Source organism: Cucurbitaria berberidis, assembly GCF_010015615.1.
Source record: "Cucurbitaria berberidis CBS 394.84 unplaced genomic scaffold K460scaffold_3, whole genome shotgun sequence".
NCBI classification, from domain to species: Eukaryota; Fungi; Ascomycota; class Dothideomycetes; order Pleosporales; family Cucurbitariaceae; genus Cucurbitaria; species Cucurbitaria berberidis.
In genome coordinates this window covers 2,030,740-2,048,728 of record NW_024468937.1, presented here as the reverse complement: position 1 = coordinate 2,048,728, position 17,989 = coordinate 2,030,740, and the positions used below count along the sequence as shown (strand labels likewise).

Sequence of the window (17,989 nt, the reverse complement as noted above, 5' to 3'; positions counted from 1 at the left end):
TGGTGTATCAATATTGAATTTCATGGCTTATGTAGTTTTCGTCGTCGGCTGCTCCCAAGGTAATTCGGTGGGAATCGAACCTTGAAGAAGCTCCTCGACGCTTGCTTCCAATCCCTCTACTAGTTCCCCAGCAACGCTTTCATCCCATGCGCGTTGCCTCCTCTTCCCGCTCAGCAGCTCCCCGGTGCCTAGTGGATCCTTTTTCCACTGTGCATACCCATTCTGCTCTTCGCCGCGCAGCGTGCTTTCGAGGTCCGTACTCGACATGACGGGATCGATACCTTGAACTTGGACTCGGTCCTTTGGCCACCGAATCGTCGGAGCGTGCAGGTCGAGGAAACGCTTCGCTTTGAAGGAATGCGTGATGATGCGGATGTTGGTTGGATAGCGCCCCGTGGTTTTTCTGAAGAGCAGGATGCTGAATAGGAGGTTTTGGAAGGAGTCGGTGGCTTGTTCCTCTAGGAGCACATATCCTTTGCTGAACATTCGATGGGCCCGACCACCATGGTGGTGTCCTTGGACCAGCTCTTCTGCTAGGGCAGCATGGTAGTAGGAGCGCGCTTCGCTAATAGGAGTATGGGAGGGTTTTGTTGCGCCACCGCTGAGGACCAAAAGGCTTGAAGGCGGATGTTCTGGGTCTGTTCCGATAGTCAAGGCATCGAGACCAGCTTTCACGTGCGCCAAGAAAGTCTCATGTTCACCGGGCTTTCGTGTCTCTGGATCCGACTTTTGGAAAGGAGCCAGGAGCCAATGGGGCTCGTAGTGGGGGCTGTGAAGGGCAAAGTTGGAGGATTCAGCGTCGGGAAGAAAGATGGCGTGACAACAAACAACGATGAGATGTTCTATGCCGTCGTAGCTTCGTGGTGGGATTACGTGATCTGGGTGCTCAAAGTCTGGGTCTTCAGCTGCTTGCCAGTCATGTTTGGTGTTTTTATGGGCTGCATCCTCCGCTGGGGCTATCGTGGCTGTGACATGTGCAGGGTCCGCGGTTGATGCAGAGGCGTTGAACCTGGATCTCGGAAGGGCTGTAGCTGGTGTGGCTGGGGCCATGGACGACTAGCTAGTGGGTACGGGGATGTGGTGAGACGCGAAGAGCTGGGCTAGATGGCAGCAGTGACAGGGAGCGGAGATTACGGGGGCAGAATAAGGAAGAGAAGAAAAAAAGGCACAACAACTAACCCCAATGATCAAGCAGACTCGCGAAATGCTATGCAACAAGAGGTTCACGCGGTGGTGATGGACGTGGGGGGAGGACGATGGCTTGTTGGGATCGATGACGGAAGGCGCAGCCCGCTGCATGCTCTCGCCCCGCGAAGCCATGGTAGACAGGTTTAATACAAGTGGTATTCATCATGTCGCCAAAACTCGATTCATTACAGGTGTGCATCATTCCCAGCAGAGACGACATATGTCGTATATGCCACGCGTGGTCCTGCCTCTTGTTGAAAAGCGCTTGCAAGTCACGGTACTGGGTTAAGGATATGAGCATGGCACACGGGCCGTCTATAGCGAATACGTTGTGAGTACCTGCAACATTGAACGAGCCTTGGCAGTGCGACCTCGAGCCTAAATAAGCTTCACAGTGCTTGTTGCACTTGTGTGTGTGTGTGTGTGTGTGTGTGTGCAGCAAACATTGCCTGGTGGACGCAGAGCTTTTGCACACGCACGTCGGCAAGTCCCGCGTAGCAGCGTAGCAGCGGTGAGCTTTGGGTGTAGAGTGCAACGCCCCCGGGCCTAGACGAGGATAGATAATGAACATCTCTTCTTTGCTGGCTTGTTTTCTTTGTCGAGGCTGAAGAGAGGCAAAGTAAGCGGCAGCTGGAGGCTGATTAACAATAAGGCGTTTCTCTAAATTTAGGCCTTGCCCAGCTTAGCGCCACAGCTACTTCACAGCTACCCGTACACGACGGCGACGCGACAACGCCTGCCATAACAGGGTCGTGTGGCCGCCGCCAGCAGGTTTTATCCCGCCTTGTTGCCCGCCCGCCAGCCTTGCAGCTTCTTCCCTTCCAGTCACCGTCGTCGCACGAATCCATACGCATCCATTGTTGATAAAGGAGAGTCTGTAACCAGTAGCCCTGGAGCATTCCTGTCGCGTTTCAGCGCGCCGTCTAGCGCTCCTTCCCCGCCCGTCCGTGCCATCTGGCCAGAATAGGCTAGTGCTGCCGCCTCTCCATTCAGCTCTCAGCCCTAGGTCGCCTCAAACAAGCTTTATAATACCTGACGGATTACCCCCCAGCCGTGCGCTTATTTCCCTTCTTCTCTTTATCTCATTTCTTTGCTCCCCTCGATTCCTCGACCATCGCCATCGTCCAGCCCCAGCCCGCGCGGAGAGAGCTGCACGTCATGGCCTACAACCAGCACACCGGTGTAAGTGCTCCTCTGATGACGGCCCCTAGAAATCATGGCCTACTAACCGCATATGCAGTACGACCGCGGCCACGACGAAGACGAGGTCGGCCGCTCGCTCCTCCACGAGAATCCCACGGGTGCCAGCAACCCAGATCCATTCTACGGCAACCCTGATGTTCGCCCTCATTCCACATACAGTCTGACCGAGACGTATGTGAGCGACAGGCCACCGCAGTACCAGGGCGGTCGACCCCATGACGGCTCCGATGTCTACTCGACCACGGCCGGTTACAGTGATCCAGCAGCTGACTTTGGCGCACCCCAACGCGCGCCTTCGCCATACCAGCGGAGTGAGACGAGCTCCACCGAGGCATGGCGACAGCGACAACAGCCCGGTGGTGCCGTAGCTGCAGCTGGTGGCCTGAAACGCGGTCAGACCCGCAAGCTCAAGCTTGTGCAGGGCTCCGTTCTCAGCGCTGACTACCCCGTGCCTTCGGCCATCCAGAACGCCATCCAGGCAAAGTATCGCAATGATCTCGAGAGCGGAAGCGAGGAGTTTACCCACATGCGCTGTAAGTCCCACACTGTCCATCAAACCCTCTCCCCAGACGCGCCTCTAACAGCTGCAAGACACTGCTGCTACGTGCGACCCCAATGACTTTACTCTCAAGAACGGCTACAATCTGCGGCCGGCCATGTACAACCGCCACACCGAGTTGCTCATCGCCATCACATACTACAACGAAGACAAGGTGCTCACCGCCCGAACCTTGCATGGTGTCATGCAAAATATCCGCGACATTGTCAACCTGAAAAAGTCTGAATTCTGGAACAAGGGCGGCCCGGCTTGGCAGAAGATAGTCGTCTGCCTTGTTTTCGACGGTATCGACCCCTGTGACAAGGGCACCCTTGACCTCCTCGCCACGGTCGGTATCTACCAGGATGGCGTTATGAAGCGCGATATTGACGGCAAAGAGACGGTCGCTCACATTGTACGTTGCGCCAAACATTGGTCAATTTGCGACTTCATGCTAACAACACGCAGTTCGAGTATACGACGCAATTATCCGTCACCCCCAATCAGCAGCTGATTCGCCCGCACGATGATAGCGCCAGCACACTGCCTCCCGTGCAGATGATGTTCTGCTTGAAGCAGAAGAACAGCAAAAAGATCAACTCGCACAGATGGCTATTCACTGCTATTGGTCGCATCCTCAACCCAGAAGTCTGCATCTTGCTCGATGCCGGTACAAAACCTGGCCCCAAGTCTCTGCTCGCCTTGTGGGAAGGCTTCTACAACGACAAGGATCTCGGCGGTGCTTGTGGTGAAATCCACGCCATGTTGGGTAAGGTAAGTTATACTCAAGCTACTTTTTTTATGTTATATTTATAAGCTACTAATTTTTTTTTTAAAAAGGGCTGGAAGAACCTCCTCAATCCGCTCGTTGCCGCACAGAATTTTGAGTACAAGATCAGTAACATTCTCGATAAGCCGCTGGAATCGTCTTTCGGATACGTTTCTGTGCTACCTGGTGCTTTCTCCGCCTACCGCTACCGCGCTATCATGGGCAGGCCGCTTGAGCAGTACTTCCACGGTGACCACACCCTTGCTAAAATCCTCGGAAAGAAGGGTATTGAGGGCATGAATATTTTCAAAAAGAACATGTTCTTGGCCGAAGATCGTATTCTGTGTTTCGAACTGGTCGCCAAGGCTGGCTCCAAGTGGCATCTTACCTACATCAAGGCCTCCAAGGGCGAAACTGACGTGCCTGAAGGTGCTGCCGAGTTTATCGGTCAGCGTCGTCGTTGGCTCAACGGTTCGTTTGCTGCCGGTGTCTACTCGCTCCTGCACTTTGGCCGCATGTACAAGAGTGGCCACAACATTATCCGCATGTTCTTTTTCCATGTCCAGATGCTGTACAACATCTTCCAGACCATTCTCGCTTGGTTCTCCCTGGCTTCCTTCTGGCTGACCACCGCCGTCATCATGGATCTTGTCGGTACTCCTGTCCCCGCGAATCTCGATACTCAAACCCCGGAAAAGAAGGCGTGGCCGTTTGGAAATAGCGTCACCCCCATCTTTAACACGGTCCTCCAGTATCTGTACCTCGCCTTCCTTGGTCTGCAATTCATTCTTGCTTTCGGTAACCGTCCAAAGGGCTCCAAGTGGTCTTACCTGCTCTCCTTCTTCGTGTTCGGCTTGATCCAGTTCTACATCGTCGTCCTGTCAATTTACCTCGTTGTTCAAGCCTTCACGACTCCTTCGTCGCAGAAACTCGATACTTCGTCTCCGGAAAAGTTTGCCCAGTCCTTCTTCTCGTCCAGTGGTGTGGGTATTATCATCATCGCGCTCGCGGCTACTTTCGGCCTGTACTATGTTGCCTCGTTCCTCTACATGGACCCATGGCACATGTTCACGTCCTTCCCGCAGTACCTCTTGATCATGTCGTCCTATGTCAACATTCTCAATGTCTATGCTTTCTCCAACTGGCACGACGTTTCCTGGGGTACCAAGGGTTCCGACAAGGCAGACGCGCTTCCGTCAGCCAAGACAGAGAAGGGAGCAGACGGCAAACATACCATCATCGAAGAGCCGGATCTGGCGCAGGCCGATATCGACAGCCAGTTTGAGTCGACCGTCAAGCGTGCTCTGGCTCCTTACGTAGCACCCGTTGAGCAGAACGAGAAGACTCTGGAGGATTCATACAAGTCTTTCCGTACCCATCTTTGCACGGCCTGGATCGGTTCCAACGCGACTCTTGCTGTTGTTATCACGCAAGATAACTTTGACCGCTTTGGGTTCTCTGTAAGTTTACTGTATATTTCCTTTGGAGATGAAGATGCTAATCCTGACCAGTCAACTGCCTCGAGTCGAACCATGCGCTTCTTCCAGGCGCTTCTGTGGGCTACCGCTGCGCTTGCTGTCGTCCGTTTCCTTGGTTGTCTGTGGTTCCTTGGCCGCACTGGTCTTTTCTTCTGCGTCAGGAAGCGATAGACACAAGGCATCCGCTGCGACTTCAACAAGCCGCGCGGCCACAGAAACGGCCAAAGTTGCATGTTCCAGCTTTGTCTTTGATTCTCTCATCATCTGTACTGGCGTTTAATGATGTCCCCGACTCCAGCAGGCTGGTGCTGCGCAGTCCTTTACCCCTGTCTCATCTTGTTACGCAATAACATTTGCGGATCAGCTACGGATGAACGACTACTTGTACTACTCGTATACACCAATGTTCAATCTCGCCGGATCACTTGACGGAAAGTTATCTGAGCAGAGGGATTTCTTTGGATTGGATACACTGGGGTAATAGGCCATGATAATTTGTCATTTTAGAGCGAAATACCACCAATACTCTACTTTCTCACTGCCTGCTTGGTTGGATGCCTACGCGTTAACATGGTCGATGTCGTGACTCTGGGGCCTCTTGCTACACATGGCTACTCTTGGCAAAGGACATGGTCCCACGTGACTGTAGTGTAGAGATGTATATATAAATATATATATATTACTTCGCTACCCGGATACTGAAACTGTACAGTCGAGTAGTCAATGGCGTGACTCGTGTGTGGGGTGACAGGTTATGACGTTGTCCCCGCCGTACTACGACATGTTAAAGTGGAGTAGTTTTGTTGGTTGGGTCACATGGCACGGGAGCATGGAGGCTAGTAGACAAGGGATGCGCTCGTCTGTTGCCAAGTCACCGTGATACCGTCACGGCTACACGACGACGTTGAACTTGCAGCAACAGGTTGCGCGCGCTCGTCATCCATTCAAGCCGAAACACGGCTCTAACGAGGTTTTGTTGGTATACCATGGTCAACAACAAGATCTCCCAACGCGCTAGGATTGTCCAGCCCCCAAGACGCGACCAACCACATGTACGCCTCAGAGGAACAGCGCCTACTAGCTGCAGGAAGCGGAACAGCATCAGATCCGAAAAAGAAGCGAAAGAGGCACAGACGGGCGTCGATCGACTGACCTTTTGGCCGAAAGGGAGAATGGCGGTGAGGTGACGGGCACTTTGCACGGGCCAGACTGCCTTTCCCGTAGCCGCAGGTACTAGGTATAAGCTCGGGCATTGGCCGCCGCGTCGCAATTCCTACGCAATTTACCGTCCGAAAACAACACTACCGCGTCTGCTTGTTGAAGGATATAGGGCACACAGGCTTCGCGGCAGCCATCACGCACAATCGGCGACCAAACGGACATGTGGAGAATGGGACTACTCTACCTCGACCGAGGTGATAGCGCCATCTTCGCCGCGCTCAAGGATGCGGGGCACAACACTCGACAAGCGCCGCCAGGCTCGCCCTCTGGAAAATTCTCGTCGCCGGGTGACTCGGATCACGCATCTCTGGATGGCAAGGTCAGACAGGATGTACCAACACCACATGGCATCCAGCAGTGGGTAGTACCAGCAGATGGAAATGGCCTCAAATTCAACCACCTGCGCACAAAAGCCGAGGATCCAATGGATTCGCTGTCCCCGTCGTCGGACACGACGCTGTTCGAGGAACCAGAGGTGTATTCGTTGGACCGATCCAAAGACGACGAGAGCAGCTTCCATGATTACTTCTCCTTTGATGGCGCCGACAACGACCAAGTAATCAAAACCGAGCGAAGAGACCCCGCGCTATCTCAGAGGCGGCGCGTCCGCCATCAGCGCGCACCCTCGACTGTGTCAGCATTTGGGAGTGCGGACAAGGTTTCGCTGCCAATGCGCGCAAGGCCCAAGACGAATGAAGGACTCCTGCAACTGCACATGCAAGCCGATAGTCCAAAGGCACTGCAATTTGCAGAGGCTCCCAAGACGCCACGCTCCTCCACCACACCCATCGATAGGCATCGCCGCAGAGTATCACTAGGACTTCCGCTCCGCGCCTTGGGCGCACAACCCGAAGGCCTCAAACGCTCCCACTTTGACAATACATGCACAGCGCCGCAATCGCCTCCCCGGACCCCCGCAACAGACCGGGCCGTCTCGGCTGCATTGAGGCAGAAAGAGCGAGAACTAGCATCCGCGGCACTGAAGCAAAAAGAGCGAGACCTCGAGTACAAGCACCGGCACACGTTTATCGGCACAGCCTCCCTGGACGATTTCCTCGAGGTCCTCGAAGTCTCATCAGCGTACACGACGACCAAAGCAGCCGTAGCAAGAGCCTTCATCATCCTAGCGTCCAGCGAGCGCCTGCTCGCTCGCCAAGCCTCGGCCACGCCTTCAGGCTGGGACCTCGTCTCGCGCAAAACGTCGGATATGCTGGCCAATATCGATTACGTTGCCCAAGCCCACATTCGACTCGGATCTATTACCCTGCGCCAGTTCTTGGATCTCATCTACTTTGATGAAGACGAGGACGTGGGTGCTATGAACGTTATTGAAGCTTTTTCCGCTGCGAGCCATCTCGATGCCAAAGTCGATGGCGGGACGGGGAGCAGGGCTAGGGCGTTTCGGAGTTGGATGGCACAGCAAGCAGAGTCCGACACATCAGCAGCATCATCACGCTGAGAACGCGCTGTGAACCCCCCCTTTTTTTTTTCCCCCTTTGTTCTTTTGTCCTTTTCGTCGTTTCTCGATTGTTGAGCTGCTGGACTGGGATATAACGAGATTCTCACTATTTTTTTTTTACGATGTTAATGTGTCTATATGGGTTATGTTTTGTTTGGCCCTCGTAGTCGACGTCCTCTTTTCCTTTGTTCTACGTTCTGTTGCATCTTCTTTCTGAACTCAAAACTCACCCAAGACACTCTCTCCACTCAAACTAATCCTCTTCATTCATTCTTCCTTCCTGGCAGTGCACTGAGGGGCCCTTTTTAGCCTTTCCCGTTTGCTCATGTGCGCTCGTTTTTGTACCAGCATCATATTTTACCCACACTTGAGCTAGCTATATATATAGGTAGATGAATATATAGAAACAATCAATATGTTTTTGCTTACGCAAAACATCATCTCTATCACAAGCTTTACGTGTTGGTGTTTTAATCGTGGACTGGATTGCCGAACGAGCTTGAGAACTTCTTTGGTTGGTTATGTTAAGCAAAGCAGCAAAGCAGCAAAGCGGAGAGTAAGGAGGAAGACGACAAGTGGGTAAGACGAAATGAGCGACAAGATTCTCAGATTTAGAAACAAGCTTTGTATCAATGGTAGACTATGGCTACAGGTACACTTTGTGAACTCCCACCACCTCCCCCTGCGTACCTAGGTGTGTATGCGCAACTCTCAAAATAGGTAATCAAAAACGCCCACATAAATTTCTCCAACGCCTTCCGTAGCCACACCAAATCCATATTACTCCAATCCGCAAGCAAGCGAGCAACAAGCTCCGCGTTTGTCTATCCAAGTCGCAATGCCACAATGCAGTATTCGCGAAGAAAAAAACAATGACCCTGTCAGGGCCGGCATAGGTAGAAACTTGGAAGCCTCAATACTCGCCCTCTTCGATTTCCTCTTCCCTCCCGCCAGTCGTGATGGCAACCCTTTTCCTCGGCTCTCCCCAGAGCTGCTGCAGCACCTTTTTCTTCTGCCCATCTCTCAACGTCTTCAAGAACCCATATGTCCCTGTCAAATCATTCAGCTGCTGCTCCAGGCCAAAGCTGTTACTCTGCGCCCTTCTGATCAGCGGGCTGATCAAGTTCTTACGCGCCTTATCCAGCTGGTCCTTTACCGAGTGGATGATCTGGATGTGCGACTTGAGTTCTGATTTGTTCGTCAGAGTGGAAGCGCGCACGTCTTTGAGGAGCTTGAGGTTCTTTTCGTATTTCTTGATTTTCATCTTGTTGTTGATGGACATGCGCCACATTGAGGCGAGGAATTCGTCCTTTTTCGTTGCGAGACTGTCTTCCTCTTTTGCGACTGAGCGGTGCAGGTTGTGGAATTGGCGGTCTACGCTCTCAAAGAGCTGGAAGAGGACATCTGCGCGGGCAAGCTCGTTCGCAATGTTCTCTTCGAGCGTGGAGAGGAGGTAATCGAATGTGCGCTGTAGAGTGGCTCTTGACCGCTGCTGCGTGGTATGGCCGAGGACATCATTGACTACGCGGCCAATAGCTGTGGGTGAACCATTGTGCTCAAGCAGACCGATCTTGCCAAGACCGCCGTGGATGTTGCCGATGACGGTATCAATCATGCCAATCTTGGGACCCTGGATTGATTGAATCTCGCGCTTTGCCCACTCCATAGTGATGAGGATGCTACGAAAAGATTAGTAACAGTGGTAAAAACAGATATGACGACACCTACGAGTCCATGTCTCCATCAACGTTCGTAAAGAAGCTCGTGATCTTCTCAGACAGCACTTTCAAACTGTCGCCTAAATCGTCCAACTGGTCTATGATAACAGTCGACGCCGACATATTGGTAGCGCGCACGCTCTCCCCAAGGTCTTGTACCGCAATGCTGGCCTCTGCAAGCTCACGCGACCGCGGGATCACGTTCTCTGAGGCGTACATGAGCGGTTCAAACTGCTTTGCCATATTTGCGACATTGGCAACGTCCGGTATTAGACCAGCCGTCCAGGGCTGTAACAGAAGCCAGGAAAAGACGATTGTGGCAATAGTCCATACAAGGCTTGATCTTGACCTCGTGAAGATATGGATTCCGCTAGCAAACATGGATAGAATCTCTTCAATTGGCGCAGTTCGGAATAGCGTTTCGCCTCGAATGGCAAAGCGAACGACTACACATGTTAGGGCGTTCAGCGTGCACAGGGCAAAGTCTACCTACATCCGTCGAGCTGGCCTGCCTCTTCATGGTGGGAAAGCGCCATGTCGTCTCCTTGCTGCGCGCCCGCATCCGCCTGTGGCTCCTCTGACGGACTCTGCATCCTCGAGGCAATGTTATCCGGCATGTACCTCTGTTCCTCGGCCGATAAGGGCTCTGGGCTCGTCCGCGGTGTATGTTTCAAAGGCGACTCTGGCAGTGGTATGCGCGACGGCGTAACCTCTCGATCGGCGCGATACTCGTAGGGGGATCTTGACTGGCTCGACCTCGCTGCGCTTTCACTCAGCAACGACTTTCGGTAATAGTGGTTGCTGGAATGTGATTTCTGCCAGGCAGGCGGGGCCCAGGGTCCGTCTGAGTCTGCCTCGGACTCTGCTTCTTCTTGAGGTACGCTCCATCGCGACGAATGCATGTTGGAGCGTCCGCTGTAGGCTGAGTGCACACTCCGCTCCGGATCGAAGGCTTCCAGGGATGCGCTGAGGGAGGGTATGTCGTGGTCGTATATGCTTCCACGGTCCATTGTGTCCATCATGGCTTCAACACTGTGGTTGATAGTAGAGTCGAGGGGCAAATGCAGTGGGGGAGGCTGGCTCGAGGTCGGAGTTGCGGTCGTGCCACAGGGACAGGGAGGCTCTGCGTGCACATGGGAGGGAGCTTGTGACGCGTGAGTCTTCGGAATCGTCTCTCAGCAGTGGGTGCCTGATGCTGCGGGCAAGACTTGTGTCGAAGACGGGGCGCTCGTGGTGAATAGAGGTCCGTTCGACCTCTCTCGGCGATAGGCTAACCCATGGCGAGCGACAGCCGGCCAGCGTGTTTCCCAGGGCTGCAGTGGGGTGAAACGCAGATGGCTGGGAGGTTGGGGGTGATGGGCTGTGATTGGCTGTCGTCTCCTTAGGCTAGTGCGGGGGAGAGCGACCGCGTCCACCGACTGCAGCACGCGTTTCCAGGCACCCTTGCCTCTCCGACTTGATGTTGGCTGTTCTAATACTTGACCTACGAGGCAAACGTCCTCTTCTTTCTCACTTCGCTTCATGTCTCGTGGTGGTGGTAGTGGTGGTAGTGATCCAAACAAGACGAGACCGACCGGAGGCCGTTCGGCGTTGCTGCGCTCCAATTGGTTGAACATGACGTCACATGACTCTGCAAGACTTCCAAAGGAGAGACTATAGTTGATTTGCTATATAAACTGACAACACTGTCTGACTAGCTCTAGCGAACGTGATGACAGTCAAATACTCGCCGTGACGATCAATATCTAAACCAAAATGAACAGGGGGTGATGATGTTGCAATGAAGTGGGGATGGGCCAGGGGCAGGGGGGGCAGGCACGGTAACGACAGCTTGGTGTTGAATGCATTCGTGAGTCGTAAGAATTTTCGTGGCACCTTGGGTGTCTTCAAGGTCCGAGGTCTCGGAAAAGACAGTACAGTCATGCTTTGCATAGATTTGCGTACGAGCTGATTCCGACCTTCGCTTCAGGGAAGCCAGAAGGAGAAGGCCAACCAACTCTCTATCCAAGCACTCTCGTAACAGAGGCTTGGTAGTAATATATACGACTCGCAAGTCGTTGAATGGCTCAGTGAGATATCTTGGATAATTTGGAAGGTTCGCGAGGATGAGGTAGTTGATTTGTGTCTTCAGATTGTTGTGCTCAAGAGGAGGCGAAAGACCACACGGTAGATTTAGGCCAAGGTGGGTCAGAGGTGTCTGCCGTGATAACCACCCCATTCCTAGAGGTAGTACATGCTCTCCATGAGAGCTGGGTTGACGTCTCTATGCCACTCAGTGTCTGAGAAAGCGACAGAGCCATCGCCTTTGAGCACTCCCTGGAGGTAGGAACGGCCACGCTCGCACAGCAGATCTGCGTAGTAGGCCGGGGGGCAGATGCTGACGGAGCGGGTTGCGCGGGCAAATGTGTAACACAAATTGTGCGTTAGACTTTGAAGCTGATCGGCCCCAAACTTGTTGTCGTCCCTCAACACGACGTAGTGCGCTGGCTTCGACGTCCCTTGGAGACCTTGATGAGCGAGCAAAAAAAAGTCAAACAGCTTCTCGCCAGTGACCCCGCGGTCAACAACAGTGCCAGGCTTTGGGTTGCCAGTCCGCCCATCCGTATCCTCTTCCTTTGTCGGGTAGAATCGCGTGTGGTGGCGCTTGCCGACCATGACAATCGAGATCTTGGGGTGTTTGCTTTCTACCCCATAAAGCTTGTCGAACGCCTTCTTGAACGCAGGATACTCCTCCCTGAGGACGATTTGATACTGCCCTTCTGACACACCGTCACGGTAGACAATGACCTTGTTAGGCAGGCCTCCGCGATTGCGCTTCTGCCATAGCTTCAGTCGCTCAACAATCATCTCATCGAGTTCCGCTACCATCTCTTGGCGGCCCCTCTGAGTGCGCATACTGGCAGGATACTGAGAAAACAACGCATCGACCGATGCAACGACACCAGCGATGCTAGGCGCCGTCTCCGCACTCCCAGGTGAAGGATGCGTAACATCAATACCAAACAGTATCGTCTTGTCGTCCAACGGCGCCATCTTCTTCAGCTCCACGGTGTGGTTGACACCCCCAAGCTTCTGGTTGAACTTCATCACCACGTTGGCGAAGTACTGCATTTGCCCCTTCTCCTTCGAGAACTTGCTGCCAATATTACAGATGTTCGGTACGCCAAGCTGGCAGTCGCAAACGAACTTGATACAATCGTATAGAACCGCATTATCGCTCGGCAAAATAACAAACAAGAAATTTGGCTTCGCCTTGAACTTGGTACGTAGGGCTGTAGAGATCTCACTCTGAATTTTCGGGACGTTCTTGTTCTGAAGATCTCCGAAAGCGATGTTGATAACAGCAGGTTCTTGGATCGCGTCAGGTTCTAGTCCGTACGTAACCATAGTTTGGCGGAAGAGATTCAAGTGGAGCTTGACTCCCTGTATGCCTCCAGGAATAGTGTCACGGTTGCCAGAGTTGATCACAAGTGTATTCCAGGATCCCAACTTTCTAGCCACACGGAAGGGTCTCTGGCCCAATTGCCTCGGATCAAGGTTCCATGCTCCATTGTTTGGAGTGCATGTTGTTTGGGCTCTGTACTGCAGCACAGGCGCAGCCAAAATGCGACCAGGGACAGTGAGCAGACTAGGGTTGACTTTGATCCCAAACGGAGTCAGGCTAGTGTTCAAGCCGTTGGCCGCTGGTTGGATCTTTGTGACTTTCAAGCCATCGCCCATGATTGATTCCGCATTCTGATGGGGTCGGCGAGCGGCGAACCGGATCATCTCACTGGTCTGGGGGCCCTGCAGCAAACGTCTCGCCAACTGACCCGGCAAGATCTTGCACAGTTCAGCCGGAATCCATTTTGGATCCTTTGGAGCGCCATAATTGACCAGAGGAGCCTGCGGTGCCACAAGCTTGATATTGTACTTGCGGCGGAAATACTGTTCGACAGAGACGTTCGACACCTTGCCCTTGGAATCAGTCTCCTGGAACGTGACATTCTGGCTGTGCTTGCCATATGGAGAAAAGTCAGCAATGACATGGACTTTACGCTTCGTAACAGGGCCGTTTTTGCCCATTTTGGTCTTTCCGTCCTTATCAGTTTCAGGGATGTAGTTTGTTTCGACCCTGAGCTTGCGGAAGAACGCCGCTAGCCGCCTCTGCTGTGGCTCATTTGCTGGGGGCGGACCTCCCGTCACTTCCTTCATCACCTCTAGGAGTGGTCCCGACTTGTAGAAGGCGCCAGTTGCTACGTTGACGTTGACGAGTATCCTGTTGACGCTCGTACGTACACTAGAAAAGTACCCTCGAAGAGCCTGGAGGCCAGAACCTAGGTCGGCAACCTGCAGCTGAGGGTGGTGACCAAAGGGGTAGAATTTGTTGCCACCGGCTATTGCGATGTTGCTATCGCTGCCCGGGCCATGACCCATGATCACGTTTAGAGCCTGGATAGTCTCCGATTTGAGCGGATAGTTCGAGGTCGGCTGCGCCAGGTCGTTCAGCAGGTCTCTTACAGAAACGGTTCCTATCGCTTCGACCAGAGCTCGATAGGTATTCTTCTTCCGAGCAGCCTTCACTCTGTCCGACTCGTCCGGGCTCTGAGCAGGAAGTGGGGTGCCATCCACTGGGAACCATTCAAGCAGGTACTCTGTGCGCTTAGCCTCAAGCGGGACTTCGTGGGTAGTGACCAGTATCTGTGACCAGTCGCTAGCGATCGGTAGTCCTTTGAAGGGCGCAGTCTGCAGTAAAAGCTCGACTAAGCGGCGTTTCTTCGGTTTCGGTAGTTCGGTATCCGGTAGGAAGGCGACGGAATATCGATAGAGAGTGGTTTCGGGCTTGATGCCCTTCAGCTCAAAGTAGTTTGTGTATAGTACAATGGCTCTGCCAGTGGTGCCATATCCGGGACGGGCTGGGAGTTTGATGTCGAGAGAGCTATTGGCAAGCGCTGTGGACAAGTCGCCCTTCACCATAGCATTCTCGAGCTTTGTGACTTCGGCATCCGGTTGGGAGAAGGAACCGTTCCTGCGGAAGTAGTGTCAGTTGAGCGGCCAAGAGAGATTCTACTATGGCTTACCCAAAGACCTTGGGTGCTTCGAAACCACCTCGTCCACCGCGAAAACCACCGCCTCCACCGCCACCACGGAAGCCACCTCGTCCTCTGTCTCCCCCGCCTTCATAGCCTCCACCTCTTCCTCGTCCACCGCCAAAGTTGCCGCGGTCACCGCCACCGCGACCACGGAACTCTCCGCGACCTCGTCCGCGGTCCGCCATCTATGCGTCACTTGGTGGAGTCGGAGTGAGGATATGCCTCTATCGGTGTATTGGTGCTGTTAGGCTAACGCACAGCTCAGCTTTTGTGCAATAGCACGAAATGATAGTATGTTCAAACAGGTCCCAAGCAAGCCAAAGCTGAAGAGATGATCTTGTCGGGACAATGTAGATGGTACAAGTGAGGGGACAACAGGGAGAAGTGGAGTTAACAGTTTGCCCAGAGCTCTCGGCACATTGTAGAAGCGAGTGTTGCTAACAAAGAACGGGTACGGGTACTGGATACCAAGATAGCTCAGAGTACAGCAGGCAAACATCAAACGTGAAACGTGAAACTTAAGATGCTGTAGAGCGACACAGACAATGAGAGACATGGGTGGTTGAGATGTAGTGAAATGGTAGTAAAGACAGGTAAGATTGCTTACACTTTTGTCAAAGGCAACTAACTGAAGATAACTGGGTGCATGCACTCCCAAGCCCGAAACAAGACTAGACAAATCACGAACGAGAAGTGTACAACTTCTTGCTAGTTGCTATAGTTGATTGAAAATGGGTGGCGAGGTGAAAAGAGGTGGAGCAGAGCTGGCGGGGAAGTCTTTAATGTTTAGCTTGGGGGCAGTCGCCAGGCTGAGGCGCGCTAGTGAGACGCGTGGGTGTCGGGTTGTCACAAGGAATGGGCGTAGCGGTGAGAGTGGGGCATGGACGACGTCGCTGTCGTTATAGGATAAGAGAGTACCGATATAATATATATATATATATTGGTTTGTATCACCTCGACATTGCCTCTGTCGTTTCAAGAAGCTCAGTATTCAGGGAGAAAACGGCAGCACAGGGCTCTCAGCTCGCGACGACACATCGTTTGCTCGCAACACTTTTGCTCCATCTAACCAGTTTCCTCCCCCATGTGTAACCCGCTGTTCCGGCATACATACGACACAAGCAATCCCATTATGTCGATGATCATCCTATACCACCAATTGACGCCCGCCGTCTGTCCTCCCTTCTGCAGCTCCGGGGCGGGGAACGCGACGAGAGCGATTGCTCGCTGTTGGCTCTGCCTCAACATACCGCCATGGCCAGTTGGGACAATCTGCCCTGTTACACCCACTGTCAAGTTGGCCTTGGTTTGTTATCGAGGGAACATTAGGTTTTAGTCCATGCATTGTCATGCGAGCGTGCGAGAAGTGCATGGGCTAATGTGACCATCGAATGAAAGTCTTGATGATATCGTGACAGCATGCCCGTCTATAATTCAAAATTCCCTTCAAACATATTGACTAGCCGTGAGACAATACATTTCAAGCGAGTAAGCAAAGGTTGTCTTTGAGTACGATGGGCTCGCATAACGCACATCACGTGACTGCGTAGCGCGATTTGGCGGGCGAGATCAAATCCCATCGTCATTTCGCATAATGGACATTTCTCAACCTCACAACGCTACACAATGCCGCCACGATTAAACATCACGACTTTCACGCGATCAATTGCTTTCAGGCCGCAGCCTCGACTCCAGTGGCCCGCCCGATCTGCTGCGCGATGCACGCCGTCGCAATGTCGCCTCTACTCCGATGCGAATGCAGCCGACCGATCGAAGCGAGTTGATGCGAAACCAATGGAGCATGTTTCCGAAGAGAAGGCCGCCGTGGCAGAGGCTATGGGCGAGCAAGGCCCTGATATGAGTCAAGGTACACCGGTCGAGGAGGTAAAATGGCCCTGTTCCCTCGACAATGGCACATACTGATGTTCTGCTAGGTTGTCAAGGGAGACAAGGCCGCGCAAGAGAAGTTGCCTAAAGTGATGCAGGACAAGATCAAGGCGCAGTCAAACTCAGCACCAAAGGGGTCACGGTCCTACTCGACGACGACGACACAAACGAGTGGAAGTGGCGGACTAGACATGGGGCTCGTGGACTTGAAGTCTGTTGCGACCGTGCCGGAGACACCAGGCCTGAAATTCCAAATGCCGACACTTCCTCTCCCAAAGGACGGCCACGTCAAGCATCGATACGATCCGGTAGTGGAGCAGGTCACCAATCTGCTCATGCGACACGGCGAAAAGAGCGTTGCTCAGCGGGTACGTTTTGCAAATGCCTCCAGTGCAGGCCCATTGAACTAAATGCGCTTCTAGAACATGGCACTAATTCTCCAACACCTCCGAACATCACCTATCCCCACCATCAACCCGCAAAAGCCGCTCCTTCCTGGCGCCCCTCCGCCATCGCATCTTCCCCTGAACCCCATTCTTTACCTCACGCTCGCTATTGACTCGGTCGCCCCCGTGATGCGAATCCGAAGCCAAAGGGGTGCTGCCGGTGGTGGTGTCGCTCTGCAGATCCCGGTTCCCCTCGGGCAGAGGCAACGAAGGCGGGCAGCAGTCCAGTGGATCATGGGCGCTGCCTCGAAGCGAAGGAACATGGGAAGTGGCAAGGGCAGCTTTGCGCAGCGGATTGCACAAGAACTCATTGCCGTGGTGCAGGGAACGAGCAGCATCTGGGAGAGGCGGAATGCGATTCACAAGCTGGGCGTCGCTGCTCGGGCTAACATTGTGCTGCCCCGGAAGAAGTAGAAGGCACAGGACAGGCGTTGGAGGTCGTTAATCAGGGCGTGCCTGTACATTACTTGGATGCGGCTGCCTACTATTGGAATGGATCACCGAGTAGACAATATAGCAATGCTTCCTATACTGCTTACAGATGCTGAGGCGCCGATCTGCGTTGGCTCGGCGAGCTCTAAATGAGGCCTACAGCCCGCCTTGTCTTCTTTGCGTTACCTCGTTGGTTGGCCTGGAGGAGTTGATGCCCGGGATATAGCCACCGCCACAGCCATGACTAGCCCCATCCATGTACGGCAACGGTAATGTAACCGTCACATGAAAGCCAATAGACAAATTCCGGTGTATTCAGAGCGTACTTGACATGGCTCGACTCCCCCCTGATCAGGCCACAAGATGCTGTGGTAAATGGGGGACGGCGCCAAGGAACAGCCAAGAGTCTATCCAGGACAGCCGTGGTGGAGGGGGGTTTTGGTGCCCACCTCCTCCCATCGCCTACTAGCCTGAGGGTACCCACGACACGCATCGTGTCGCGCGCTGACTGTTCCCGACTTTCTCCATCGTTTCCCGCCCTCTCGCCGTTTCTCTTCCCTATGTCGTCTGCCTCCATC

The 17,989-nt window shown here is 53.4% G+C and overlaps 6 protein-coding genes across 6 annotated transcripts; 3 read left to right on the top strand and 3 right to left on the bottom strand.

Moving 5' to 3' along the window:
* Nucleotides 1-4: 4 nt before the first annotated feature.
* Nucleotides 5-1,161, bottom strand: K460DRAFT_105477 (uncharacterized protein). The gene has a single exon (XM_040926524.1). The coding sequence runs from the start codon at nt 1,048-1,050 to the stop codon at nt 28-30; it is 1,023 nt and encodes a 340-aa protein (XP_040787809.1). The 5' UTR covers nt 1,051-1,161; the 3' UTR covers nt 5-27.
* A 772-nt stretch (nt 1,162-1,933) lies between these two features.
* Nucleotides 1,934-5,818, top strand: K460DRAFT_366124 (glycosyltransferase family 2 protein). Its single transcript, XM_040933303.1, has 6 exons — nt 1,934-2,370; nt 2,429-2,924; nt 2,983-3,344; nt 3,398-3,703; nt 3,770-5,158; nt 5,210-5,818. Exons 1-6 carry the CDS (start codon nt 2,347-2,349, stop codon nt 5,345-5,347), a joined length of 2,715 nt encoding a protein of 904 aa, XP_040787808.1. The 5' UTR covers nt 1,934-2,346; the 3' UTR covers nt 5,348-5,818.
* Nucleotides 5,819-6,072: 254 nt separating this feature from the next.
* Nucleotides 6,073-7,877, top strand: K460DRAFT_366123 (uncharacterized protein). Its single transcript, XM_040933302.1, has one exon. It carries the CDS (start codon nt 6,567-6,569, stop codon nt 7,854-7,856), a length of 1,290 nt encoding a protein of 429 aa, XP_040787807.1. The 5' UTR covers nt 6,073-6,566; the 3' UTR covers nt 7,857-7,877.
* Nucleotides 7,878-8,619: 742 nt separating this feature from the next.
* Nucleotides 8,620-10,862, bottom strand: K460DRAFT_366121 (uncharacterized protein). Its single transcript, XM_040933301.1, has 3 exons — nt 10,068-10,862; nt 9,585-10,020; nt 8,620-9,535 (listed from the first exon to the last, which is right to left on the bottom strand). The coding sequence occupies exons 1-3, from the start codon at nt 10,582-10,584 to the stop codon at nt 8,770-8,772; spliced, it is 1,719 nt and encodes a 572-aa protein (XP_040787806.1). The 5' UTR covers nt 10,585-10,862; the 3' UTR covers nt 8,620-8,769.
* Nucleotides 10,863-11,794: 932 nt separating this feature from the next.
* K460DRAFT_285558 (Piwi-domain-containing protein) lies at nt 11,795-14,831 on the bottom strand (the record flags this gene model as incomplete). Its single annotated transcript, XM_040928827.1, has 2 exons — nt 11,795-14,582; nt 14,635-14,831. The coding sequence occupies 2 exons, from the start codon at nt 14,829-14,831 to the stop codon at nt 11,795-11,797; spliced, it is 2,985 nt and encodes a 994-aa protein (XP_040787805.1).
* Nucleotides 14,832-16,272: 1,441 nt separating this feature from the next.
* Nucleotides 16,273-17,393, top strand: K460DRAFT_376700 (30S ribosomal protein-like protein S7; the record flags this gene model as incomplete). Its single annotated transcript, XM_040934909.1, has 3 exons — nt 16,273-16,530; nt 16,581-16,901; nt 16,956-17,393. The coding sequence occupies 3 exons, from the start codon at nt 16,273-16,275 to the stop codon at nt 17,391-17,393; spliced, it is 1,017 nt and encodes a 338-aa protein (XP_040787804.1).
* Nucleotides 17,394-17,989: the final 596 nt, after the last annotated feature.

Excerpts from the sequence above, each read along its gene's own strand:
- K460DRAFT_366121 (XM_040933301.1), bottom strand. The coding sequence starts at position 10,584 with ATGGACCGTGGAAGCATATACGACCACGACATACCCTCCCTCAGCGCA. Across the intron at positions 10,021-10,067 it reads GGCAGGCCAGCTCGACGGAT|TCGTTCGCTTTGCCATTCGA; the intron begins GTAGGTAGACTT and ends TAACATGTGTAG. Across the intron at positions 9,536-9,584 it reads GTTGATGGAGACATGGACTC|CATCCTCATCACTATGGAGT; the intron begins GTAGGTGTCGTC and ends ATCTTTTCGTAG.
- K460DRAFT_105477 (XM_040926524.1), bottom strand. The coding sequence starts at position 1,050 with ATGGCCCCAGCCACACCAGCTACAGCCCTTCCGAGATCCAGGTTCAAC.
- K460DRAFT_366124 (XM_040933303.1), top strand. The coding sequence starts at position 2,347 with ATGGCCTACAACCAGCACACCGGT. Across the intron at positions 2,371-2,428 it reads CCTACAACCAGCACACCGGT|TACGACCGCGGCCACGACGA; the intron begins GTAAGTGCTCCT and ends CCGCATATGCAG. Across the intron at positions 3,704-3,769 it reads TCCACGCCATGTTGGGTAAG|GGCTGGAAGAACCTCCTCAA; the intron begins GTAAGTTATACT and ends TTTTTTAAAAAG.
- K460DRAFT_366123 (XM_040933302.1), top strand. The coding sequence starts at position 6,567 with ATGGGACTACTCTACCTCGACCGAGGTGATAGCGCCATCTTCGCCGCG.